The sequence below is a fragment of the Lepeophtheirus salmonis genome, chromosome 1, assembly GCF_016086655.4.
Source record: "Lepeophtheirus salmonis chromosome 1, UVic_Lsal_1.4, whole genome shotgun sequence".
NCBI classification, from domain to species: Eukaryota; Metazoa; Arthropoda; class Copepoda; order Siphonostomatoida; family Caligidae; genus Lepeophtheirus; species Lepeophtheirus salmonis.
This window is the reverse complement of record NC_052131.2, coordinates 43,358,904-43,385,342: the sequence shown is the minus strand read 5'-3', so window position 1 is coordinate 43,385,342 and position 26,439 is coordinate 43,358,904. Positions and strand designations below refer to the sequence as shown.

General features: G+C 33.0%; 3 protein-coding genes and 1 long non-coding RNA gene across 9 annotated transcripts; all 4 read right to left on the bottom strand.

Annotated features, from left to right (window-relative positions):
* Positions 1–896: 896 nt before the first annotated feature.
* On the bottom strand, positions 897–6,233 carry LOC121130042 (uncharacterized). The gene is made up of 2 exons (XR_005868591.2): positions 4,157–6,233; positions 897–4,100 (listed from the first exon to the last, which is right to left on the bottom strand). It is a non-coding gene; the product is annotated as an uncharacterized lncRNA (long non-coding RNA).
* A 6,598-nt stretch (positions 6,234–12,831) lies between these two features.
* On the bottom strand, positions 12,832–17,651 carry AspRS (aspartyl-tRNA synthetase). Of its 2 annotated transcripts, none has more exons than XM_040725721.2 (7): positions 15,740–17,651; positions 14,869–15,681; positions 14,517–14,809; positions 14,144–14,466; positions 13,709–14,071; positions 13,195–13,633; positions 12,832–13,123 (listed from the first exon to the last, which is right to left on the bottom strand). In XM_040725721.2, exons 1-7 carry the CDS (start codon positions 15,808–15,810, stop codon positions 12,960–12,962), a joined length of 2,466 nt encoding a protein of 821 aa, XP_040581655.1. In that variant the 5' UTR covers positions 15,811–17,651; the 3' UTR covers positions 12,832–12,959. The 2 variants fall into 2 exon arrangements, with proteins under 2 accessions (XP_040581655.1, XP_040581662.1); XM_040725728.2 differs by having other exon boundaries at positions 15,732–15,760.
* A 759-nt stretch (positions 17,652–18,410) lies between these two features.
* Positions 18,411–20,555, bottom strand: LOC121130007 (TLC domain-containing protein 2). 5 transcript variants are annotated; one of them, XM_071893440.1, is made up of 4 exons: positions 20,418–20,444; positions 20,280–20,344; positions 19,821–20,206; positions 18,411–19,746 (listed from the first exon to the last, which is right to left on the bottom strand). In XM_071893440.1, exons 3-4 carry the CDS (start codon positions 20,171–20,173, stop codon positions 19,338–19,340), a joined length of 762 nt encoding a protein of 253 aa, XP_071749541.1. In that variant the 5' UTR covers positions 20,174–20,206; positions 20,280–20,344; positions 20,418–20,444; the 3' UTR covers positions 18,411–19,337. The 5 variants fall into 5 exon arrangements, with proteins under 5 accessions (XP_071749541.1, XP_071749546.1, XP_071749540.1 ...); XM_071893445.1 differs by having other exon boundaries at positions 19,821–20,191; XM_071893439.1 differs by having other exon boundaries at positions 19,821–20,344; positions 20,418–20,555.
* Positions 20,556–21,059: 504 nt separating this feature from the next.
* Cpsf160 (cleavage and polyadenylation specificity factor subunit 1) lies at positions 21,060–26,377 on the bottom strand. Its single transcript, XM_040725683.2, has 8 exons — positions 26,242–26,377; positions 26,004–26,180; positions 25,739–25,943; positions 25,486–25,688; positions 22,895–25,426; positions 22,049–22,831; positions 21,616–21,979; positions 21,060–21,551 (listed from the first exon to the last, which is right to left on the bottom strand). The coding sequence occupies exons 3-8, from the start codon at positions 25,890–25,892 to the stop codon at positions 21,343–21,345; spliced, it is 4,245 nt and encodes a 1,414-aa protein (XP_040581617.1). The 5' UTR covers positions 25,893–25,943; positions 26,004–26,180; positions 26,242–26,377; the 3' UTR covers positions 21,060–21,342.
* Between the last annotated feature and the right edge of the window lie 62 nt (positions 26,378–26,439).

Here is a 26,439-nt window from a genome sequence, read left to right as displayed (position 1 = left end):
CATTTGTGAAACTGTTTTGTCTATTTAACTCTAGGCTTACCTTTCAATTACAGAAAAATTCAATCTTTTTTATTTATCATGGATCATAGATCAGTAGACCATTTCTGGTGATCTTAAATACAATAGTGATTTTTCAAATGCCCATAAAATGTCGTTTTATGAATAAAATATATATCCTCAAATTAGTGAATTCGATCGTTATTTTCTGCTTATATATATTTAAAAAATTTAAAATTTTCAACTAATTTAGATGAAATATCAAAAAAGTGACATCTATCAATTGATGATAAAATAGATAATGTTAAATTGGTCAATGTCTAGTCATACGCCCTCTTCTAAACATTATAATGGAATAAAATAAGAGACTTAATGTCGTATTTGTAAATATAATGCAGTAAAATATGTCTACTTAGGATTATCCATGGATCAGTTAAATAATCCATGGATTATCACAACATGAATATGATAAAATAGTCATTATCTCAATTTTGAAACATATCAAACATTTTTAATTTAGATGAGATTTTATATGGTTGGATGGATCTTCATTCATTAAACACAGAAATACTTCCATGTTCTCTAAGAATTAGGACAAAAGAAGAGATTCGAGATATTTTATCCTACACAAGAGATGCTCAATTTCTTATATACGGGGATGATGATGGGATAAAAAGGTATGCTAAGAAGTGAACCAAAGAAAGCAATGCTTCATACGAGAATAGCTTAGATTGCTTCCTGGGGTAGAAATCTATATATAACAATGAATATATTCCAGGGTTGAAACTATGACGGGATCCATTCACTTTGAGATTCAGATATAAGGCTCCGGATGGGAAAAATTAAATAAGATATGTGAATTACAAATACTAATAGGTACTACAAAAATTTGAATGTACTACTTTAAACTAAAATATATATTTAAAAAAACACATTTAAACAATTGAATCATTCTAAGAGAGATAAATTTGATATTTTGATGTGCTTTTAATTTCACAATTGCTAAGGCCGAAGAGCATTGAAGAGTTGGAGCAAAAGAAGGTATAAGGAATTGAAGGGAACATACATCTATCTTGATCATCCATCTCAAGAGATGTTCGGATTCCGAATTCTACGAGGGACGACGTGATGAAAATTCATCAAGGAAAACTAGGAAGCATCTTAAGGGAGTAAAGTGGACTCCTTCTTTGCGACGGAGATTCCACCCTAGAAAATTTTTAGGTACCTTGTATTTTTCAATATATTATGCTAATACTTGTTCGTCTTTCCAGCTCCCTTTCATTCGAACCGTTGTTGTGTTTGTTTATATTTCTTTCATCTTAACTCTTTACCTCCTGAATTTTATCTAATGAATTAAAAAGAAAAATTCTCATTTCTGTAAAATTTTATAAGCATCAGGATATTATATAAATGAAAAAACCTCAAAAAAAGACTTTGAGATCCACTTGGTAAGTAACTATTTATATCTATGTACCATGGCATTCAAAGTACATTCGGGCTACTATAAATAATAATACTAGAAATTTAAAAAAAAATCTATAAAGAGAAAAATATATATAATTTCCTTGAAAAAGATATTCCTTATATAAACATAAAAATATATTTCTTATATTGATCATAAACTAGCTTTCATCACAAATAGGTAGAAGATATATACTTGGAAATTAATGCTATACCTGTTTATTTTAAAAGAGGCTTTAAAGTACATCCAGGCGGTAAAGGGATAATATATATTATATTGGTGGTAGGTATTATATCAGTTTAAAAGAATCTTGCAATTTTTTCCACTTGGACACCTTTTTTTTGTCCTGACATTTTTTCCCATTCCATTTTTTCCCTGACACCGTCATTTTGATACCACCATATTGACCCTCTAACTTCACCCCCCTCCCCTCCTATATGAATCCCATGGAATACTTCTTGTATGCGTTTTTAGAGAAGAAGGTATCTGCCAATTCACACAACAGCATCGACTCCTTGAAGATCTCCATCATCAAGTAACGTAACAAAGTATCCACCGTGATCGTGGGCAAGGCCTCCAAATCCTTTAAGCATCGAATCGAGCGAATGAATGGCAAAAATGGCAAACACATTAAATAACATTTTCTTTTATATTATTAGAACTTGTAAATAAAATTTCAAACCTATGCTTGCTTCCCTTATTGAACGGGATGCAGTTAGTTAGTCCTGATTTACCTGTACGACCCTCAAGATCAATTATGTCTTGCAACGATATTTCATTGGTCAATCAATACAGAAGATCTTCACATATTTTAATTATGGTGGATACTGCTATGTTTCGGCCATAAGCAATTAATTTACCTCAAGTACTAATCACTTTATTCAAGGTATTAACAAATATTATATGATATCATGAACTCGTATACTTTTTATTTATATGTTGATATGTGTACCCGATAAGTGATATCACAATTAGATCTTACTCGAATTGTCTTGTACCTTCTCACTCCTACTTCATGTTAATCCCGATTTCCTTCAACACATTCCCCTTCTCTCCCTCATTCAGTCTCAAGAAACGTCTATTTTATAAAATATTCATCGTAATCAATCACACTTGATATTTTTTATTGTCTCACTTAGCAATAATTCGATAAATAAGTATAAAGTAATCACTAGTGTGTCAAAGACGAAGTGTGACACTGACGATTTTTTTGCGGAGCTATAAGGATAAGTCATAGAGAAAAATTGGACTTGGAGTAGGATTGAGGATAGATACAGGAGTAAATATATATCATTGCTGGATACGGAGTAAGATTTGTCTCATAGCTACTCGCAGCAAAGTTATTAAATATTATGACAGTTAAGCTCCACTTCTCCAAATGTGATGTGACCTATTTATACATGATAAACAACTTATTCCTCGTCTCTGAAAGGGTAGGCTCTAAAAGGCACCAGGCACGCAAGTGATACAGAAAGGAGGATGAGGGATTCCCAAAGGCGAAATACGGTAATACCGAATCAAGGACTATGAGCAATAATTAAAGGTCTCAGCTCATAAGATTCCCATGTAGAACTGCTTACGACTTAGTTTATTCTATTTTATTTTTATTTACAATGTATGTACATAAAGGAAGATGTAAAGAAGGAAGGATTAGAACGACTAATAGTATCTTAAAATCTATAATACTCTCTCCCCCCAAGATCAGGATCCATAGATAGAGGAACAAGATTCACATTAGCTCCTAATTCTAGAAGAAATTTGACACTTTTTCGATGTGTGGACAAATATACGTGTGTTCGGTCGGCATCATCTTGTTTAGAAAGTCTAAGCACGGTTGAACATGAAGGAGTAGGAATCGCCTTGCAAGAGGAACTGAAATCGTTGGCCTTCACACATTTGATACATTACTTACCCATGACAGGACAACCCTTTTTCATGAATAGATGAGTAGTATTGCAAAATTTACAAAGTTGGGAAGGCTTCATTGAAATCTTGATCATCTTTTTCCTTGTTGCAGGCCCTTAGCACCTTTGTACTCCGACATAGAAACAAAAGCGGACGCACAAGTTTCCATCTCAATAGAATGAATATCGGCGGATTCTATAGATCTTCCAAGGGAAATTACTTCGTGGATGTTACAGAGATCATTCTCAGAAGCAGCGTAGCGGAGCTTGAGATAAAGAATACCCAAGAGAAAGGGAACTGAGCTATATGTCCTCCTCATAAGGCGCTTCACATCCCCGACACAAAAATGAACAGAAGCGTGACTGTTTCCTAAGACGAGTAACGAGGTCATCCAGAGTCACCCTGACTTTACTTGAGTTTAGTCAGGCGATGACGCTCACCAAGAATTGACTCGACTAGAGAGAAAGCATCGTTAACACACCTTACCAGTGTAGAATAAGAGTCCACATTTGGGTTTTTCTCAATGTTCAAGGTATTCCTACATTGTTGAACCTCAGGACCAGCATAGTGTAATAGGAGTCCAGACTTTTATATCCTGGGACATCTTACCCATTCAAGACACTTAGTTGTTGAACTCGTCGAGCCATGATACTCATCAATGACCTCTTTGGGGACCAGATATCCCGAACAAGGGGTTGTTGAGTTACTCCTAGTGACAAAAATGACAGTTTGACTGCTGCAAAGACACCGGAGCAGTCCTTAAATTGATAAGATTTAGGATAAAACCCTTACTTGATGAGAGGATCCTTTGTCAACATAATAAGCTCGGCGTTCCTAAGTTTAAGAAGCTCCTCCTCACTCGAAACAAATTCCATTGAGGTACTTATTAGTTATTTTCCTCGTCGCCAAAAGGGTGGACCCAAAAGGCACCAGGCATGTAGTGTTCCACAAACCCTACCTAAATACTGAAGTACAGGACTGAGGAAAGGCCAAAAAAGGAGACGATTTGATTGGGGGTACAATCATACACTGAATTATATTTTTAAGGGATTAATTATTTAAAAGGATGTACATTAGACATGTTTTAACTTTTTTTTTTCTTCAAACCTTTTAATATTTGGTTTGAAAATGTATTGTTAGAGGCTCTAGAAAAGGCAAAAAAACTTAATTTTATTGTATTCTTTTGACTATAGCTTCACAATGGCTTTATATTTTTTCCATTTTCCCCCAGCCTTTTTAGATATTCTCCTAATTTATTATTATCTTGACGTATACTTATGTATACAAAAATAGAATACAATAGAATAAAATACATTTTTTCCTTGAACAAAGCTTATAACTCTATACTAAAAAAACAATAATATAACATACTAGATATACATTAATTAGATTTCTTGAAACTAATATATTTATTTTCTGTGGTATTCCACAACATGCAGTAAACAGTTTCTCTGCTCTTGGTCGATGGCAATCCTAGTTGCAAAGTCACTCATGAGTTTTACGCTTATTTAGTAACATAATTAGTCACTTTTACTGACTTCACAATCTCCCATTCTGCTCTATAGTTTTCATTATTTTCCCAAGTTGTAATAAGCCAGTCACTTTTCAATCCAAGAGAGTCAAAAATATAATGTGACTAAGGTCCCACCAAGTCTGTAAAGCATGCAGCATCAGTGATGACTTGAAAAACTGGCTTATCTTTTCCGCAACACTCCAGCTTTTCGGTTTTTGATAGCTTGATTGCCAGCTTTTGTTTTATAGGCGTTGTCATTCTCTCATGTGAACTGAATAAGGTGAAATGAACTAATTTCTGAGTCGGATACTCACCGTGATTTCTCATTTTCTTCAAAACAGAGGTTGCGAGTTTATTATTAGTATTTTGATACTGAAGCATGCTCCATTGCAAATCGATGGTAAATTTTGCTGTTATGCAGTACTTTATATAAAATAAAGCCAGGTTTTTTTTGGTTTTTTTAATTATCTCTAGTTCAATGATGTTGTCCTTTTCATATTTTAGTCCATTTGAAACATTAACATTTTCATAGCATATATATACAAGGCCATGATTAGATGATTTGCACCGGGCTTGATCCAATGAATACCTCTACTTGGTTTCTTACCGAGAATAATCAAGCACAGCTCTGCTACTTCTCTGAAGTCTACCCTTGGAGATGTCTTCTCTAGAAAATTGTTTATGGTATTAATTGATTTTTTACTTCATGAGGTCCAAATCTTTTTCAACATTGGCTAAAATTCTTGGATTGTTCTTATCAAACATGGACTAAACTTCCTTTAATTTACCAAAAATTGTATTGTCTAGACCCTGACTCTTGCCAAAAATAGCCTCCCAGGCTCCTCCAATTATCACCTCTGATATATGATGTCTGCAAGCAACGTAGAAAATTTTCTATTTTGTATTTACACTGTATATAAAGGAACAAGTAAAGAAGGAAGGGTTAGAACGACTACTAGGATCTAGAAATATATTAGAGAAAAATTCTTCAAACTGGGAGGATTACCACTTTAATTTTCGGTTATTTTTTTCATAGCTTAACTGTAGATCATATTATTTTCATCATCGCTTATCAGTTACCTGAATTAGAGGGATTTCCCTTAATCACTTCAAAATGCGGCACCTAGGGGCAAAACACTTGTATAGCATGATGAATTATGACTTATAAATTAATGCAGGGGTGTGCATTATATCAATTATTCCGAAATTTGTAAGTACATAATATATTACCATACTAAATACCTGGAGTCAAATAGATGAGTTTAAAAAAAAAACCTGACACGTACCTGTCTACATCATTTTTATTCGAACATACCAATGGGAAATATTAAATATTGTAAGAATTTCAAGCAAATATATTTCAAGTTTTTTAGAAAAGCAAAATAAAATTTGAAGGTTACATCTCCTTATAATAATCATGAAAATTCCAAATGTATTTAAGAGCTGTAATTCAAAACAAATGTAAGAATTTCTTTAAAAATTGGATTTTGTATCAAAATGTAAATAATATTGTTATTGAATTTATCTTTAGTAAGAAACAAAAATGATTTCATATCCTAGTAACACTCAAATCCATTTATAAATGTACTATATGTACTCGTATATGTCAATTATTAGTTTTAAGATTATCATGTATATTTTTGGGTATGAGGGATTTTAAATTTGCTTGTGTAATTGAAAAGTTGTATTTGAAACCTTAAATATTTTTTTTTTCTCTCCTTTTACGTTGAAACACAAATACGAAAGTAAAGAAAAAACTTCTTGAACCGAGTTACATTCTTGAGAATTTTAACCCTCGAATGAGAACACAGAAAATAATAGGTTTTTTAATAAAAAGGGGACGTTGTGAAGTTGTGAACCCCAAACACAACGGAAAAAGAACTAAAGTACTTAGTTTTATTCTTTTGTCACTTTAAAAAAATATTTCTCACTCTCGAGATCTTAATCCCCGAATGGAAAGGTCAAGGAAAAAAACTTCAGAAAATACACTAAATTAACCAAAATTAATTAAGGAGCTCACTTTTTTTACTCCCAAAGTTGAGAATAGAAGGTTCAAGCAAAAATAATATCAATTGAATTTGAGTCTATTAAGATACCTCTCTAAAGGATGCACCAGTTGAAAAAAAAGTCTTCTGAAGCTCACCGTCTACTCAGAAAAAAGAGATCCAAAGATCTTCACTGCCTCTTACAAACTGGTGATATTTAAAAATAGAATATTTATTTATTTATTTTCAATTTCTACAAATTATATTTCTTTAACTATTTTTTTTTTTTGTAATATAAGTTGAGGAAAAAGTAATTTCGTATTTCTCGCCCCTTTTTTTAAACTAAGTATATATTGTTATTATTGGTAACATCGGATCATACGATAAGGTGTTGTAAAGGTGTGAGTGTATACTACAAACCCTTTTCGGACACTATTGTGCTTGGCTGGTTGAGTTATGAGTTATCCTGCGTAGAGTATTGAGGTATCAAGTGAAGAAATAGCAATATATTAAATTTTTAGTACTTGAAAGGGAAAAACCCGTCGAAAGCCACCAAGAAAATTTGCCATGTATACGGAGCCGATACTATTTTGGTTCGTATTGCACAAAAGTGGAGCGAATTATCTTCCCCCCCCCCCTTCCCTCAAATCTGTCCTCTACAGTGAACAACTCGACTATTTGAAGTTGGCAATCTGACAGAAGTGACCAGCATTGGTGAAGAGGAGATAACAAGACAACACCAGGCTGAATACCTTTATGAATGGGAAGTTCTTATGCATCCATCCTACAGTTCGGACCTAGCACCAAGTGACTACCACATGTTCCTGTCTATGGCCAACGTGCTGGGGGTACAAATTTGGCCTCATTAGAGGCTATAAAAACTTGTTGGAGTTTTTTACCAATAGGGGCAAGTACTTCTACGAGAAGGGCGTTATGAAGTTGGCTTCTCGTTGGTAACGGGGCATACTTGGCATAAATCAGATAATTGAGCACTTCTTATAAAGCGAAAAAAACGAAATTACTTTTTCCCAACCTATATATTATTATGTATGAATATTCAAGAATACCTATTTGTAAGGAGATCAAATACATATATATTATATTATTTAATATCTGCCTAAGAAAGACTTATGGTATCATTGTTTAAAATACTGATGTGATTATCAACTGCCTGACTTATTATGATTTTTGAGGGTATAACGAATGTATTTATTAGCAAAATGTTTAATGAAGATATACTACGTATAATTTACTTGACGTTTTTGATCCGTTACAGTAGATTTGAAAACGTCACACTCCATGAAATTGTAATTCATTTTGAACCAAATTCTCAAAATAAAAACTAGTGAAAGGACAAAGTAGAGTATTTCGAAATATATTTGAAGTTCAAAGTTTAAAAAAGAAGGCTTTAATTAAATATAATCTACATACTAAAAAATATACCATCATACATTTATGTTAAACATACAAAATTAAACAACTGTAATCATATAACTAATAACAATAAATTATAAATACAGAATATTGAAATAATAGATTGATCCAAGTAATATTTTCTTGTTCTGACATGAATTCAGTTAAATATGTCATAACTTTAAGTTGCAAAACACAAGCCAACCGTGGAGTTTAATCAAAAAGATAATCACCCTTTTTTCCTGATATGGTAATACAACTGTGCACAGGATAGATATCGATGAGATCTAAATAATTATTAATAATAAAGTAAATGTCAAAATCATAAAATTAGACAATAAATATACTAATAAAAAAAATGTTAGAAATAAATCCATCCTAAAGATTTCGTGCAAAAGCTAATTATGTAGTAATGTCCGGCAATATTACTCCTTATTAAGGGCATCAAAAAAGATTTCCCCCCGTTATTTATGCTTATATAACTGCATACTATTATCATGAAGAATACGCACAATTGCTAATTATAATACTATAATGTTAAATTTTTTGAACGTAGGATGATTAGCAATGGATAAAGTTATATTACGTGCAATAAGCATCTTTGTGAGATCAAAGTTAAAGTCTGACTTGATGTATTCATCGTTAACTTGTTTTATAGATGAATATCCATACTCTGGTTATGAGATGAGGATAATGAGTGGCGTGTAATTCTAGACAGGGGACTAAAGACCCATATATATCGACAAATCCGACAAGCCATCTATTTCTCATCCGGTAAGTATTTTCCAAAATTCTGGGCCTCCATTTTCAGAAATCCAGACAGAAGGCGACGTTATTTTAGGCATTTTATTCAATTCTCTATCAACTGTCAGAATCCAATATTATATTAATATTGAATAATAAAGGCGGGAATGATAACGTTCTTGATAGAGGAAGATGTATGTTATTTAATCAATGATGCCATAAGTATTTCTTCCCTTTTCCTGGCACGCTTTTGTATTCTTACCAAAATTATCAACCTTACAAGTTATTCTTCACCATTATCACCATGAAGAACCGCAAGTGATCTTCTTCTTTGACTTTGACTCACATACTTCACTACAACGTCGAAGAACATCAAGGGGTTTAAATGTATCATTCATTCCTTTTAGTAAAATGAAGACATTGTTGTGATAGTAGATTTGAATGCAGAGTCAGAGACTCAGAGGAGAGGGTCTTTTTAGAGTTCTTGGATGACAAATGATCCAGGAGACGAATGTGCTTCAATTTATTATCAGAAATATGAATTTCTTAAATCCAAAAACACAGTTTGATGGCAAGACGACAAAATTAAAAATATGTAGATGTTCATGTAAAATTAAATTTTGAAAGTTTTTAATGAAATGATATCGTTTGTCATCATTAGTATTGCTCTGTTCTAATATAAACTATAAATCCTCACTCCTCACTGCAAAGAATCCCGCCCAAATAAATTTCGAAAGATATAACAAAGATTATTTTAATAAACTTTTATTTGTGAAATTAAAAAAAAACATAAACAAAAAAATTATTAATCATAAATTTGTTTAAGCTACATACTTAGAGGATTGTTACGTAGCTATCCGTTGATTGTGACTGATTATTTGGTATCTTTGCAATTTATGTGGTTGTCTTCAAGGCATGCGTAAATGGGGAGTAGCAATACCTGTTTAGGAGTAACTCTGACGAATACACTTTTTTTATGAAACCCAGCGGGGTGGTTAAATTTTTTTTTTTTTTTTTTGCGTTTTTGGGTTTTTATTAATGTTCTGGATTAAATTAGGTACCTTTACATTCGATTCAAATAGACAAACATAAGTTATGAATAACATTATTTTTTTCAATTTTTCAATTATTTGAGCACCACCATTTTGTGCATTTTTTTGTCCAAATGCCCCCCCCCCCTATGCCCATGGGACGGAAAGGCTCATTCTAGTAGTTAATACAAATAATTGTAAATCCAGTGTTTTTTTAGATGCCCCGCTAATTTATAATTGGTAGTATAAAAAACGAAATTTATTTTCCTTAACATTTCTCATTATTATTTAAGTCCTCGTAGTGAATATCCTTTTCTAAATATATTCAATTTTATTCGAAACCTGATTGAACGTTTTTGTTTGCTGCTTAAAAGAGGGAGCATAACCCTGAGGATTTGTTGCGGAGTTATAATTGTAAGCCCTTGTTGGACTTAGAGTAGAATTGGGGATTAAAATTGGAGTAATTCTAGCAAATGTCCAATTATATATTCTTTTTTGCTTCCTCTCTTGTGACATCTGATTGTAGCTGATCTAATGAAACATCATGAGCATTATTATTTCTCTGTTCCATAACATTCTTCAAATTGTTAGGGTTAACATGTTGATTTTCGGTTTCTTTCTTTAACATGCCCATTTCACACCGGATCAACACCTTTGTTAATAATAATACGCTCTAGAGAAGGAGTATGCACTCTTTTTGATATTTTACAAGTTGTCATACAAAACATATTATTCCAGTTTATTCAATGTATTTCAATGATATCAGATTGAATAAAAGTAGATAATATTATATATATATATATATATTCATAAAATTAAACTTCGATATATTACCAATAAATTTACCTTATCTTAAAAGTCCTTTTTAACATTATGATGGAAAAAATATTCATATTTGACCCATTGTATATTTTCAAAAATTTCTCGAATAGTTTCTTATGCCATCGAAATTTCGTCTTCCCATCTTTTGAAAATAACAAAATTACATGGCATTGAACCTATTTTTGAAAAGGAAATAAGCATGGGAATCAAATATGCGCATAAATTAACTAATAAAGTAATTCATCCACATACTATAGGAAAAAAAAAGTTAACTGTTTACTAGAAATTTTATGAATCAACAATAGAGTCTTTAAATCATTATGGTAAAAATAACGGGGAATTTCAAAGTTACATCGAAACCTTTTCATATAAAATAAAGGGATGCCAGTTGAAAACCAATTTCAAACGATCAAAGAACACAAATATAGTATCTTATTTCATTTGGAGAATAGTAATTGAAATGAAAAACAGTTTTTTTGTAAGCGCAACAGTTTATCCAATGAATCATTTCAAACTGCAATTCACACAGTAAAAGGATCGGCCTAGGACTTATCCCCCACATATATGTATAGTTTATATTACTCAGAAAAATACATTATGATCCCATTGAAAGGAGATTCGGATGGTATTGCCAACTTGGTGGAGTTGTGGTCATTTTTTTAGAGGTGAAAAAATTGAATCAGGTCCTTCCTTATTGAAAATTAACATTAGGTCCTTAAGTTAATTAAAATGAATTTTCCCATTTAACTCTTTTTTACAAAACATTGAATGTCATTCATAAACATTTTTGTGAATTATTTCTCACATAGATATCACAGACTTAGATGAAATTACCAGAATATAAAATGTAATTTATCACGTCAGCGGATTTATAGACTTTAGCATAATGAAATGCCATCAACAAAAATGTTGTGTTGAATTAGACGGTTCATCAGAAAATGATGTTATTTATGTCGATGAAACTGGGACAAATTATATCTTACATTCATTTTTAGGATGCCGTGAATAGAAGTGGACTCAAAAAACCAACAGATGTCATGTATTTAATCTTTATCAAATATTTATTTGTCATTTTTTTTTTTATGAAATGAACAGCCAATATTATTATGTTAAAAAATGGAAAAATTTAAGAGATAAAAGTAAGTCTGCTAAATGAATTTATAGGATTTGATCATTAAATTAATAACTTTCGATTGAGTTCCTATTTATAAATAAATAAATATGGCAAGTAAAGTTGTAAAAAACCAATTTTTTTTCAAGTTTCATATAAATCATACAATTTCATGAATCAAGAAACTATTATAAATATTCACATAACATAACATAATATCGATTAATAGTTATGTTCTCCGATTGATTTCAAGAAATGATGAACTGATTTGTTGATTTTAGAAATATTCAGAAGTTGACGATTGAATCACACCCATATATAATTAATCTCTTGGGTTCTAAAATTGAAACAGTTTTTATAAGATTAATTTAAAATAATACTAAAAGTAATTTGATATCACATTCCTTGACATCGTCATAGATAGATAATCATAATCTAGACGCAGCTCAAACATGATCCAATGACCTTTGAAAGTTAAACACTGTAGCTTTGACGTTAATCAGTCTCTGCCAAGTATTACATATATTTAATAAGCAATTATATATTATGATAATAATTGAAGAACGACCTACATAGGAGAAAATAAGTATTTAATGGCTTGCCGATTTGGTATGTATCCTAATACAGGGGACAAAACCATTAATTTTTTTTATGGTATTGAGATTTGAGGAGTTTATGTTTTATAATGCGTCAAACTGACATTGTTAGATTTCTTTTAAAGATAATTAACTAATTATTGCCTAGAATAATGATTTTATAATAGTTCTAGGGAATTGAGTTCATACCATATTTTTTGAAATATACTAATCAACTCAAGCCTAAAGAATGAATAAGTTAATAGAAATAACTTTGAATTCAAAGCGATTTTTATTCCCGATAATAAATATCTCATATCCAACTCAAGAAGGAGTTAGAGAGAAGTATATTGACATATACATATATTATGTAGATAAGACAAAATAATAAAGATATCTCTTTAAGGAGTAAATCTCTTAGGATCACGAGGAAACATGGACGTTTTTCGGATGTTGTGTAATCCTAAATACAACATACAAACCCGCTCCATTCCAATTCCACCCCCAGCATGAGGAGGACAACCGTACCTGAAGGAGTCAACGTATGCCTTGATTGAGTCCAAAGCTAAACCCCAAGGAAGGAAAAATGTAAGTCTGCATGAGAAAATTAAAGTCATAAGTCTGCATTTTACATACCGACTCCATGGAACTTTGCTCTTTGAATAAGAAAATCAGGATCATGGATCCGTTGTGCACCGCTCAGAATCTCTTCACCCCTCATAAACATATCGTATGAATTAGAAAACTTGGAACTTTTAGGATCTGGCATCGTATAAAAAGGTCGAACAGCAAGGGGATACTTATCAAGAATATAGAAATCTGTGTCATATTTAGCCTTAACTAAACGTCCTAAAAGTTTTTCATTGGGTGTGGAAAGATCCTCTTCCTCGCCCATTTCCACGCCGGCTTCTTTGAGCATCCCTACACCTTCAATATATTCCAGGACTAAGGGTGGATCAATAAATTTAAAAGGCTCACAGGGGAATTGCTCACTGATGGCTTTGATTTCTGAGCTATAATTATCACGAAGACCCTTAAACATTTCTGTGAACATAGCTCCAATTGTATTTAAAACCTAGAATAGCAGATAAAGATACATAATTAATATGAATTAACGGGTCTAGAATATAGAAAATTTATGGGAAAATACCTCATGGTAATGAAACTGGAAGGCCATTTCAAGATCCAAACCAACAAATTCTGTCAAATGCCTATGGGTATTGGAATCCTCAGCACGAAAGACAGCACCAACAGTAAATACTTTATCAAAATCGGCAGCAATAGCCATTTGCTTGTACAATTGAGGCGATTGAGCTAAATATGCTTTTGTTTTAAAATATGAAACCGAAAAAACGTTTGCTCCTCCTTCGGAAGCAGCAGATATAATTTTGGGAGAATGCATTTCGATAAAGCCCATTTTTGTTAAAATTTCACGGAAAAGCCGACAAACTCCACTTTCAACTCGGAATATAGCTTGATTTGTTGGGGTTCGAAGATCCAAAACTCTATTATCCTGAAGAAAATTAAATTTTTACAATCATAAAAAACTCTAAATATTATAGTATGGAATATGGTCGTTTCTTACCAATCTTGTATCCTGATTGACTGTAATGTTTAGTGCATTCTCATCCTCTGTTTCTTTCCTCATAGCATCCTCGATTTGAAGAGGAAGTTTTGGCTCTGAGGCAGATACAACCCAAAATTGGATTAACTGGAGTTCAACATTTTTAATAGAGCAACCCTCAATAGGATTATTGACAGATGAAATTCTAGCTTGAACATCAACAATACTTTCCTTCGAGACGTGAGAGATGTACTTGACCATTTGCTTGCTCATATTTTCACTGACGAAAGCCACACACTGAATGGTAAACTCCTGCTGTCTAAGAACGCAAAAGCATTGCTTCCCTTCAAATAAGAAATCATATAATTGAATCACAACCAAGACAAAAGTTTACCTTTAGCTCTACTTGTGTGTAGCCGAGCTCTCATCCAAATAATTTGATCAGATAACTTAGGAGACAAAATCTTAATGGGGGTTAATTGAATATCTGGTTTATCAACAGATTGAATCATTGGTCGTTTACCATAATACCCTTTAGATACATCTGGCCCATCATTGGCTTCCTCATTTGATGAACTTTTGCCCTCAGAATTATTATTGGTGTTATTTGCACCCTTTATTTCTGCAACTTTGGCCTTTTTATCTGCCTTTTTCGCCTCTCTCTTTAATTGCTTTTCAGATTTCTCCCTTCATTCAGAAAACATGAAATTTAACTTAAAAATATTAATAATTATCTATTTTCTTACCCATCGGCCTTGGGAGGAGGTTGAGCAGATTTCTTTTCTTTCTTGGACTCTGTGCTTTGATCCGCACCTTTGGGCTTCCAATCATTCCCTGTTTTCTTTTTATATACTTGTTTCAAAAATAGCAAGTTTGAGACTTCCAAGTCAACTTCTTCCTTGGGAGACTTGTTTGTCTTTAATTTCCTAATAAAGTCTCCACACTGTGTGATTTTGAGATTGAGAATGTCTTCCGCAGATTTTAAAAGCTCAGTTTCATCTTCAGGAGTGTGTTTTTTACCCGGAGTATAAACAAGTACAACTGGTGCATCACCCGACTTGCTTCCTGAACTGGAGGCTTTAGGATCCCAATCCTTCCCCATAAGTGACTTGTACTCCCCCTTGAGTTTAAGGAGGACTTGAACCTCGGCAGTAATGAGCGACTTTTCAGCAGAGGAAGACTTTAAATCTCGAATTTTATCTCCTTGTTCCTTGATTTGAAGAGAGAGTTGATCCCCTCCACTCTCTCCTGCGGAGGAGCCGCCCATCTCAATATCAGGCTTCCAGTCCTTTCCAGTGGTTGTCTTAAACTCAGCCTTGAGTGCGAGCAAAGAGGATACTTCCGGTGTGATGAGAGACTTGGCAGCCTTGTCGGCTTTCATCTTTCTGATTTTGTCCCCTTGTTCGCGAATTTTCGCGTCTATTTCACTACCTGTTGTCATTTTGAAATCCTTCAGTAGTTGAACTTCTTCACTTTTGGTCAATTTAAGTCTAATTAAGCAAGAACTAACTTGAGTTTCCGATCCAGGAGGATCACGTTGTAAACAGAGAGAGATCAAGCTGAAAATGAAATAATGTGTAAAAATAAAAAATATACCCGATCTACGTACCTACTTACCCTACGTATGTACAGCAGCAGTACTCACTAATAAGAAAAGTGACGTATATTGCATTCAATTTTGACGTCATTTTGCATTCCACATTTTCCTCATGGATGATGATGTAATTATTGATGAAGGTGCCGGAGCTATTAAATTTGACAAGGGCATCAAATACAATAACGACCCAAGAAGATATTAAACTTTTAAATATGAAACGTATGATAATTGATAATATTTAATTAATTGACATCGAAGCCTCGACTTTAATCGGTTTTTTTATATCTCCAATTCATATACTTATTAGTAATTAATAATTAAGAAATAACTCAATAGGAAAGAGTCATTACTTGGACCTACTCTGTAATACAATGGTTAACAATTATAAAACCCTTTTAATTTATATTCATATAAATTAAAAACTGTGTTAATTGATGAAAAGGACCTCTAAGTTTAATCGTAATTTTATATTTGATAATGTGAAACCAAAATCGAATAAATAAAATATTGAATGATAGAATCACATCTTTAAATAGACACAATTATACATAGTATGATAATAATAAAATAGAATCAACGTAGGTACTCATTCAGTATCCTATACTATTTGAGTCATTATAATATCCAACAATCCCAATTTTAAAAAAGGATGTGCTTTTTTGTTTGTTTTAGTAATAATACTGTTCATTCAGTATAATCTATCTCTTAGATTTTCTATTGTATTTTAATATAAAAAATAAAGGAAAAATTTGCAAATAATAATTATGTATATTAATAAAGGCAAGTTTATCTAGATGAATGCTTGGCGTAGATCCATTTTGATCAAAGATATAACAATGTAGCAAAGCTCAGCCCGTAATATTACAAAAAGGGGATATTTATTTTTATTATTAAATCAATGTTAATTGACGCCTAATAAATCCGGGTACTCCCAGGGGTATCCACTCGCATGTGGTAGGCTAGAAAGACAGTAGCCCCCTCTACAAAAAATTAAATCCTTCAATTATTTTGCCATAAAATTTAATTTTCTGTAATTACCTATAGATTTTTGAAATTATTTTCGAAAAAATTTAATATTTATAATTTAATTTGGGAATTTTTATGTGAACAGCTTTAGATTTTTGAATTTTTCCCCGAAAAATGTAATGTTTTGTGAATAACTATTGATTTTTGAATTTTTTACAAAAAAATTGATTTTTGGTGAATGGCTGTAGATTTTTGAAATTTTTTTACAAAAAAATTTAATCGGTGAAAATTATTTCTTGAAATTTTGATCTAAAATTTGATTTTTTGTGAACAGCTGAGGACTTCTAAATTTTTAAAAAAATAATTTTTTGTGAATAGCTGTGCATTATTTTCCAAAAAATTTAATATTTGAAATTTTTTTCCAAAAAAAAAACTCCACAAACCATTCCCCCCATCCAAAAAAAAAAAAAATCCAGTGGACGCCCCCGACTCCCTCTGGTATTATAATGCCAAAAATAGAGAAACACTAGTCACTGACTCTGGTATACATAGACCATGGGTTGACGATATTAATGTTAAAAAAATAATATATTCTCAAAATAAAGGGCATAACAAGTGTTGAGTTACGGACGCTTTTTTTGTGTTGCGTCTTAAGTAATTTTTTCTAGACCCATCCAGAGCAATATTTCGTTCTTGGGCTATGATTTATTTTCTTAAAAAAAGGTTGCACATAAGAAAAAATTGAAAGACGATGAAGACAGATATTTTTTGTAAACTAAATTTTACTACAAGACCGGTCCAGACCGAAATAGTCCAAATCATAATGGTCTATAATTTCCAAACCGAAACGCAATATTAGGCATAACAGTTAATTTTATTTTCTATAAAAAAACATCAATTATATTATAGAAAAAATAAGTTAATTTTGGGGCTGGGGATATTAGTCAAATTCTGAAAAGATGTAAAAAGGGTTAAGAAGCACTGTTTTAGAGAAATCGAAAAAGAAAGGGATATTTATATGCATACTTATAGAAGGAGATACAAATGTCATTCATTCCATTCTAGCTTAAAGGAACTGCTTCTTCAGGATATCAGACGACCTATATCAAGGAGGATATTCATACCCATTAGACTTATCAAATAATAGTAGAGTATCAATTATATCCATTTCAAGGAGTAAAAGGATTCAATATTAGCAGTGGCGTCCACAGGGGGTGGGTTGGAGGGACTGTAGCCCTCCCCCTCCCAAATTAGGGAATTTTTGCTTTTTACTAGAAAATTTAATATTTGATTTTTTTTTTTCAAAAAATTTATTTATGAAATTTAATTTATTTATTCAAACTTTTTGACAAAAAGTTTAACATTTGATTTTTTTTTTTTAATTCAATTTTTCGTGAGAAGGTTTTTGAATTATTTTTCCAAGAAATTAAAATTTAAAAAACCCAGCCCCCCCCAAAATGTAATTCTGCAGACACCCTGATTAGATACATCATATAATTTTTAATCACCGTGCATACATGGATGATACAATTATACGGGAGTGAGGAAGAAAATCGGATTTGTTGTCTTGTGTCAACAATAAGGGCTTTCCTATTTCAATATAAATATATATATATTATTCTTGCTACAATGCAGTTGTATATAGTTGCTGTTCTAAAAACTATTCCGTACATCTGTGCCACACACGATCTTTTTCTTCTGTTAACATAGGTTTTTCTTCTCAAATTTTATAATTTAGAAAGTTTTTTACAGTATATTTACAAAAACAAAACAATAAAGATGATTGACAAAATGGATTTAATATGTAAATACATAATAAATGGGCTTATTTATCTTCATTTAATATTCAAGCCACTACAATATAATAATGAATGAATAATTATAAAATAATATCAATTGAACTTTAAAAGTTTAAACGAAATAAAATAGAACTTATTTTATACGAATATTATGCCTGCAATTCAAAAATGTTTTTTGGAAGACATTAAAAAAATGTTCTCAGACAAAAAGTATAATAATAAAACTTATAGTTCAAAAGAGCTGAATTTTTTTAAAATTGGATAAAAACATCACTTTTTGTGTGTGTGTTCGTTTCACGAGGTGCAACGTTAGCATCCTTGAGATTATGCTTGAACGTCTCCAAGGCAAAATTTCATCCAGACATAACAATGATATCAAGTATTTGTTATAGCACGACTTGCCATGATTTTGTTTTTATAAATGAAATAAAAATTATAATGGTGATATAAGAATTTAAAGCTCATTTTGTCTTTGGTTTTGGATTTAACAATAACAGTCAGAATTAATATTTAGTATAATAGCTTGGTAAGTATAATATGAATATTAATGTAATATTCTCTAATAAGTATTCTGCAAATGGTAAAACGTATCATCATAGTCAAATAAGGCACAAGCAAATTGTGACTTTTAAAATGACAATTCCCACACTAATTTCCGGTGCTTATAAATTATCTTTGTAACTAAACTTCTAACCTTGCATAGCTGAAATTTCAAGAATAAATCATTAACATATTTATAGAACCACAACGTAAAATGATCCTTTTTAAAAGAAAAAACCCACATTACTTTGGATTAGTTATAAAATCTCTGCCAAGTGTGCCTTTTAAAACAGGATGAAAAAAATCTTATTTTTTAAGATGAAGCTACAAATTTCTTATTGTGCAAAAAGTCAGAGACAAGAATACGATAAAATAAAAGAACATTGAGCCAAGCAATGGTGGCCAACGTGAATGCAATAATGGTTCCAGTAATATAAGGAACATTGTTTGTGTGAATTATGAGCCAGCGAGTGAGCCAGCCAATCAAAAGGATCCGAAAAGCAATGAATGTTCCAACGTTTAAGTATGAAATAAGGACATAGAGAGAGGAATTACGAGGGACACTATGGAGAATGAGGAGTTGTCTTGCATGTAAAAAAATAGAATTGAGCTCTATAAATAGGCATAGAGTTGCGTAGGGTAGGAATGTTTTCGTAGTAACAGCAATGGAGAAGCACATGATGACTGTGAAATGATGTAGAAGGAGTTGATATGTTTGTCGGCTGAAATACGAAAAATAATCAATTTATGAAGGTAGGTATAAGCATGTATGTAATATAGATGATCTCCGACTTACCTCCGCGTGTTGGCCGATATTTGCAAACTCATATCTACAAAATCATAGAGGAAATATCCAAGGCTGACAGCAATAATGGAATGGACATTCAAGTCATAGGCTCCTACAAGATCATTGGAGAGTACTGGATTGAATACGAAGCAGAGTGGTGCCCAAATCCCCGTTAAATTGGAATGAATAAAGCTCACCATGGTGTTTCTCCATTTCCAGGAGAATCTCTGATTATCGTTCCATGGGAATTGGAGACGTATACAATAGTTAAGAGCCCAAAAACAGGTGAAACTACCGGCAACGCAGAGAAGAGGATAATGGCTCTTATCCAATTGAGATATATTTAGTTGCATCGACATCATCTTGCAATTATAATATAACTAGAAGGATGTATTCTGTAGGTGGATACGATACGGCCAACCCAATGGATGAATTACTAATCACTGATTAGTAATCAGTAATCCTCACTTATTTGTTATCTACACCATCAAGTATCTGAAGTTCCGAAGTAGGTGTAACTCTTCTAATTATTACTAATATCAAATATTATATTAGTAATGTTATAACTTCTGATATTATTATTTATAATAAATACTGAATACTGACTACAAAATTAAAATCACTTGAGTCTAGCTAGCTACTCGCAACGTATCGAACACTTCTCTCTCTCCCTCCCTTTTCTCCTCCTCCAATGCCCCCAGATATTATTTATTATTCGCCAGCTCTTTCTTTTCCCTTCTTTGTATCTAAAGCTTTATTTTTGTATATAGTGGTCGCTCGTCCAACTAATAAGACAGCTTTTCATTCTTAATTTACTTCTCCTCCCACGGGCTTCTACTCCATCAGACGCTAATCCTTATATTTGATAGTACAGTGGAGAAATGAGAATATTTATTCAGCTATTTTTATGCTATTAACCATACCTATCTTAATGTCACATATTATAATTTCTCCCCTTACACATTGACATATTATGTACGTACAGTTAATTTAAAATGACATATACTATTTTCATAACAGGATTTGGATTTTGTTATCATATATTATGATAACAATGAAGAAGCACAATAACATGAATATTACTATAATGATAAAAGATTCTTGCTAGTATTACTACTGCATCTCAGCTCGAGTTTAATCATAATTACAATGAAATGACCCACATTCATGGACAAAGATCAGGATTGCTACTAACTAACACACAATAAATAATTAGGTAATACATAAGAATGAAAAGCATTTCATGAGTGCGTTTAACTTAAAAATTCTATTACATGAAAAATGTCAGAAATTCGTAAAAAATGAAAAGAAAATGACAATAATAATTAATTAATTATAAATAAAAAAAGTTATATGTATACTTATTATAACATATTATTGGGATGGGTGGATAGAAATGGCAATAAATAAAGATATGTATAACTTATATATTTTTTTTAAATCTAGGGCGGGGCATATGTAGGTATAATGACTTGAACTTACAACTACATTATCAACATACTAAGGCGAGAGTAGAAGGACGATCTATAATTTAAAAGTGAGCAGCCATTCTATCTAATTCTGCGAGATCCTCCATTAATTCTGTTAACTTTGTTCCAATCTTCTTTGATATTTCTGCCTTTTGAAGGAGAGGTAGATCGGTAAAACAATAAACAAGATCTGCATCGATGATTCCTCGACATGGATTTTGTAAATCTCGACGTCTTGTGCGTACGAGTCGAGAGCCTTTGGGATTTAAACCTTAGTTGAAGTGATATAAATAAATGAAAATCAGTTGGCCCTAAATGACTAAGTTCTAAATTACCTGCAATATGAGGTATGGCCGAGATGAGAACATTTTGAAGCATTAAGAGTCTTCGATACATTTTTTCGTTTATGGGTAGCATGTAGCCAATACCACCATCTAGGGTGGCAAACCAAGTAACTTGACGCTTTTCCCATCCTGTAAGGATTCTGTTCCCAGAGGATGGCTCCATGAGCTTTGCTCGTATTCTGAATATACTGCACACATGTTGTCCCAAGTTAAAATCAGCTTTTCGAAGTAAACGGGATCCACCAGATGATTCACGCGCCTCCGGTTGATATACAAAAACGATTATATTTTTGTCGGCATCAGTTACCAAGAATCCAATGTTTGTGTTATCGACTAAATATTCACATCCATAGACCTAAATATGAATATATAAATTGATGTAGACTAACAGGGTTACTTATAAATATATTCTTATAAAAATAACCTCTAATGGCTTGGAATCACGTGAGATCACAGAGAGGGTTCGATAGTCCTGTTGGAATTGAAGAAGATCAACGGACTTCATGACGTCCCCGACCAATATAAAATTTTTAATGGATGTAAGCTGATGAATATATATTTGCGAGTCAATGAATGCAACACCGAACAAGTCTTTATTCTTGAATTGAAAAATGTATATTTTTTGACCAACAGTAGCAACTAAAAATCCGTTGACAGAGGTTATAGCAGTAATAGGCCCCTTTTGCTCCTTGTCATACACTGTCTTTATTTTATTTTTTGTGAGGGGTTGCCCGGGCTCAGGAATAACTTCAATTACGTCGTATATTCGAATGTATCCCCTGGGTGTAACATCCTCTCCATAACAAAAGGATGTACTACAAACAATGTAACCTCTTTGACCAGTATGAAGTCCTTCAGATGACAAATATAAATGTTTCATAGAGGTACATCGTTCCCATTCATCTAATTGAATTTTAGTTCCAGGAATGGGCTCCCAAGAAACAGGAGAAAACAATTGAACGAAAAATCTATCTTTGGATGGCCAAGGAAAACGCTCACTCCTTTCTTCATCCCGTAGTTCCTTGTCATCACCGTTAAATTTCCAAAATTGCTTCGTAGCCTCACTCACAGAAGTAACAACTGCATATGTTTTTGACTCCAAGTGATACGTAATAAAATGTGGAGTACATCGAAGAGGAACTTTACGCACAGGCCAGGGCGCATCATAGGACAAATGTGTGGGTAAAACACAAATACGAAGTTCTCCCTATAAAATATGTATATCAAATTCATATAAACTGTGCTCACACTCTGCATGGTATGAACTTACCTTTCTATTGAAATAAATGAAACCATTTGGGCAATTAACATTATGAAATGGAGCAAAGAGAGGGATGGACCCATCTATTCCCATGGGGTGTCTTCGTAGCTCACCACGTCCAGTAAGAAGAACCCAATGTGGATAAGGCCCACCTACAAATACACCCTCATAGCCAGCAACGTTTTGAAAGTACTTAAGCGTATGTTTAGAGGACAGCTTTGGAACATCCTTTTTAGATGCTGCGGATTTGGACCGCCTTTCACGAAGAATTAAACCATGATTTAATTTGCAAAATCTCATTTTCAGAGAATTCTTATCCATTTCTGAATCACAGTAAGGATAAACTTCATACATCAAAAGCTCCTGATCATCAAGTCGAGCCATAAGTACAGGCCTTTTACGGGGCTCACTTCCAAGGGAAACCATTAATAGCTCCGTAACATTAGGAATAGTGACATCTTCCATTGGAATATCCGTCTCCATTTGGGCTTTATCTGAATGTGAAAGGATTTTAGACCCCAAATAAAATTGGGCAATAGAAAATTTAAGTGTGAAATTAGGTAATGAATAGATTTCCAAGTCCCCATTATCTCTTATTCCTAGAGCCCAAAAACTTGGTTGCACTGTTGTAAAATGACGATTCCAATTGGATTTTTTGTCCTTGGAATTGGAAGACACTGGCTTTTCAAGATTACTAAGCACATTTGTGAAAACCTCTGGAGCTGAATCCCCATAGAGTAAATCGTCTTCATTTTCAATGGCTGGTTCTTGATTAGATACATTTTTAGAACCATTCTTGTTGACTACAACATTACCCAAATCATCTGGCTCCATTTCAGATGTAAAGATACCAGATACATCCTTGAATGCTGTGATTGTTCTCATTTGACTTCTTTTGGCATTACTTTGATTGGATCTAATTATATTGAGCTTTGGATCACGAGATTTAGACGAACGTTTATGTGATTCTTCAAGGGTAACAAGAATAAGTTGCCCTTTTTCGGTGAGTAATAGAAGATGTGGATCCGCTGAGCTTGCAGAAACAATATTTTCTGTAAAAGAAGCTTGGGTCAACAGCTCAGATCCATGTAAAAGTCGTACTTCATTCTCAATTACTTGAACGATGTACTTGTTTCCACCTAAATTTCCAGTGAAAATCGTAGGACCTTCAGTGTAGAAACCCGACTGATCAAGTTGATTAATTTCTTGTTCTGTTCTTAAAATCATGGTAGAATCTTGACGAGAAAGTATCAAATATGCGTGTCCATCAGAGATATCTGAGGAATCACCAATGACTGTCCATACGTTACTGCAGCCAGGAAGCTCTAAAGTAGTAACGACCTGAGGCCTAACATTTCTCTGTAAGACACATAGGGCACCATTTTTACCATGCCCAGAAGTTGACACTAATTCAATGTCAGGATCCGGAGTAGTAGAATTCATAAATTCCTCAGAAAGGAAAGCAGGCTCACCCATGGTCACATTACCACAAGGCCCAATATTTAAGAGTGAATCACATACTTCAAAGGTAAATGTGGATATTTGATGCGAAGACGAAGTTTCCATTTGACCGTAGACTTCAAAGTCAATATCAATGGGCTCAGATACGTCAATTCTCTTTTTCTTTGTCGGAGGTTCTTTATCAGAGCTCAAAGAAAGGGATCCCAAATCTTTTTCTGTAAATTGAAGAAGTAACGAATTGCCAAGTCGAGAGCCTAAAAAGAGATATTGATCATCACAGACAGTGAGACATGTTGTAAGAACTGAAGCAGCGGATTTGTCCATATGAAAACCACGAATCATTCTCATAGAATCAACTAATAAGGTAAGAACATAAAGTTCCCCGCCCTTAAGGGATATCACAGCTCTTTCTGGAGACATAAACTCCGCCTTTGCACAGTCCAATGATATTTTGGTTCCTTCGAGAGGCTTAACGTGTATATCTGTTGTTACATCACGGTCTCCGATAGAGTTGAGGGATACACCATAAGGGGGCATGCCTTGATTGAGGTAGAACATAGAATTAACTGCAAATACCAAAGTGCCTCCAATTGGTTTTGGCACAGCCAAGGCTGCAACACAATCAAAAGGTAAAACTTCTCTTGACCAAATAAAGGCTGATATTCGCTCTTTGACATCCAAAGTAATAACATCCAGACGACAAGTATCCTTGCGAACTGCAATTCTCCCAGCAAATGTTTTTAGAGGTTCATATAAAATTAGTAGTGTAGGTTGATTATAGCCATGAAGGAACTGAATGTCTATGATATTATCAACATTATTAGTTTGGATGACAGACTTCAAATCCAGTGTGTATGAGGCCAGAACTTTAGAAGAAGAGGAAACAATTCCAGATTTGTTATTTCTAATGATGTCCTCGGCTTTGACAGTGTCCTTTTCAGGGAGAGCCTCTCCCCCTTTAAAAGGAAGAATGACGATCTGCCTTCCGTACACAAGCATTGCTGCACAGCGAGAATCTGGATCTGCTCGAACAAAAGGCACAACGTAATTATGCACAAATCCTTGTCTAGTTTCCTCATCCTAGACAATAGATCCTTAAATTAGCATTGGATTAGTAATGAAAAGGAAGAGCTTTTTACCTCAAATATGTGTAAGGAAATGGTTCGCAGATCGTTGGTCTCTGGGTCATACTCCACGACACTTAGCTTTGCTTCTTGAAATGAGAGGATAAGAGTATCACGAAGAGATCCTGGGAGAGAAACTTTGGCCATGGATGTGATGGGGGAATGAAGAGACCAGGAGGAGTAGCATTCCAAACGCATCTTGGGAGATTTATTTCCATCTAAAGTCACACATTACAATCACTATAAATAAACACAATCAAGGACTCACCCAAGGGCAACTCTTCCGGTGTAAGCCGAAATACTCGAAGAACATTCGCTCCAGCAACCACCAAATTTGTTTCATTTCGAGAATAAAACTCGGCACTTAGAGAATGCTCCACGCCGGTTGCCGCATGAGGCATCCGTACTAAAGAATTCGACATTGCTAATCACGCACCACAAAGGATCACATAAATGGAGAAATCAATCCAAATCTAAAAAATTAAAATTAATCAGGTTCAATCAGTTCCAAGTATCTGGAGATTCGATCGTACCTTCCTCGGATGTCTAGGATCGTAATTCTAGATGAGTATTTGATATTAATTTAGTATACAAATTTGAAGAAGTTACTCCATCCAATGACGTCACATAGAGGCAATGCTTCTATTAGTTCAAGAATAAAGCTAGAGCTCTATCATCCACCACTCAGCAATCAGGAAACTGCATGAGTCCTTTTTATAATTTTTTCTTTTAATTTAAAAACCTGTATAAAAAACTATTTATAAATATTACCTCTCATTAGAACTCCAAGTCCTCAGTAGACTTTTATCCATATTATTATATCATATTAAAACTCATATCATATCTACATATTAAATATGTAATCAATCTTAAGTTGCTGAATACTATAGAATATAGAATTAAACACATCTTATATTATATTTTATATATATTTTACGTCACGAGTGGTATTTCATATTTGTTTTTTTT

Bases quoted from the DNA above. Each gene is read 5' to 3' on its own strand.
- Cpsf160 (XM_040725683.2), bottom strand. From the start codon at position 25,892: ATGTCGAATTCTTTAGTACGGATGCCTCATGCGGCAACCGGCGTGGAG. The intron at 25,689-25,738 runs GTGAGTCCTTGA...GTGTGACTTTAG, and splicing joins ACCGGAAGAGTTGCCCTTGG to ATGGAAATAAATCTCCCAAG. The intron at 25,427-25,485 runs GTAAAAAGCTCT...TCTATTGTCTAG, and splicing joins TTTCCTTACACATATTTGAG to GATGAGGAAACTAGACAAGG.
- LOC121130007 (XM_071893439.1), bottom strand. From the start codon at position 20,173: ATGATGTCGATGCAACTAAATATATCTCAATTGGATAAGAGCCATTAT. The intron at 19,747-19,820 runs GTAAGTCGGAGA...TTCGTATTTCAG, and splicing joins ATATCGGCCAACACGCGGAG to CCGACAAACATATCAACTCC.
- AspRS (XM_040725721.2), bottom strand. From the start codon at position 15,810: ATGACGTCAAAATTGAATGCAATATACGTCACTTTTCTTATTAGTGAG. The intron at 15,682-15,739 runs GTAAGTAGGTAC...TTTCATTTTCAG, and splicing joins TGCTGCTGTACATACGTAGG to CTTGATCTCTCTCTGTTTAC. The intron at 14,467-14,516 runs GTAAACTTTTGT...TCTTATTTGAAG, and splicing joins ACACACAAGTAGAGCTAAAG to GGAAGCAATGCTTTTGCGTT.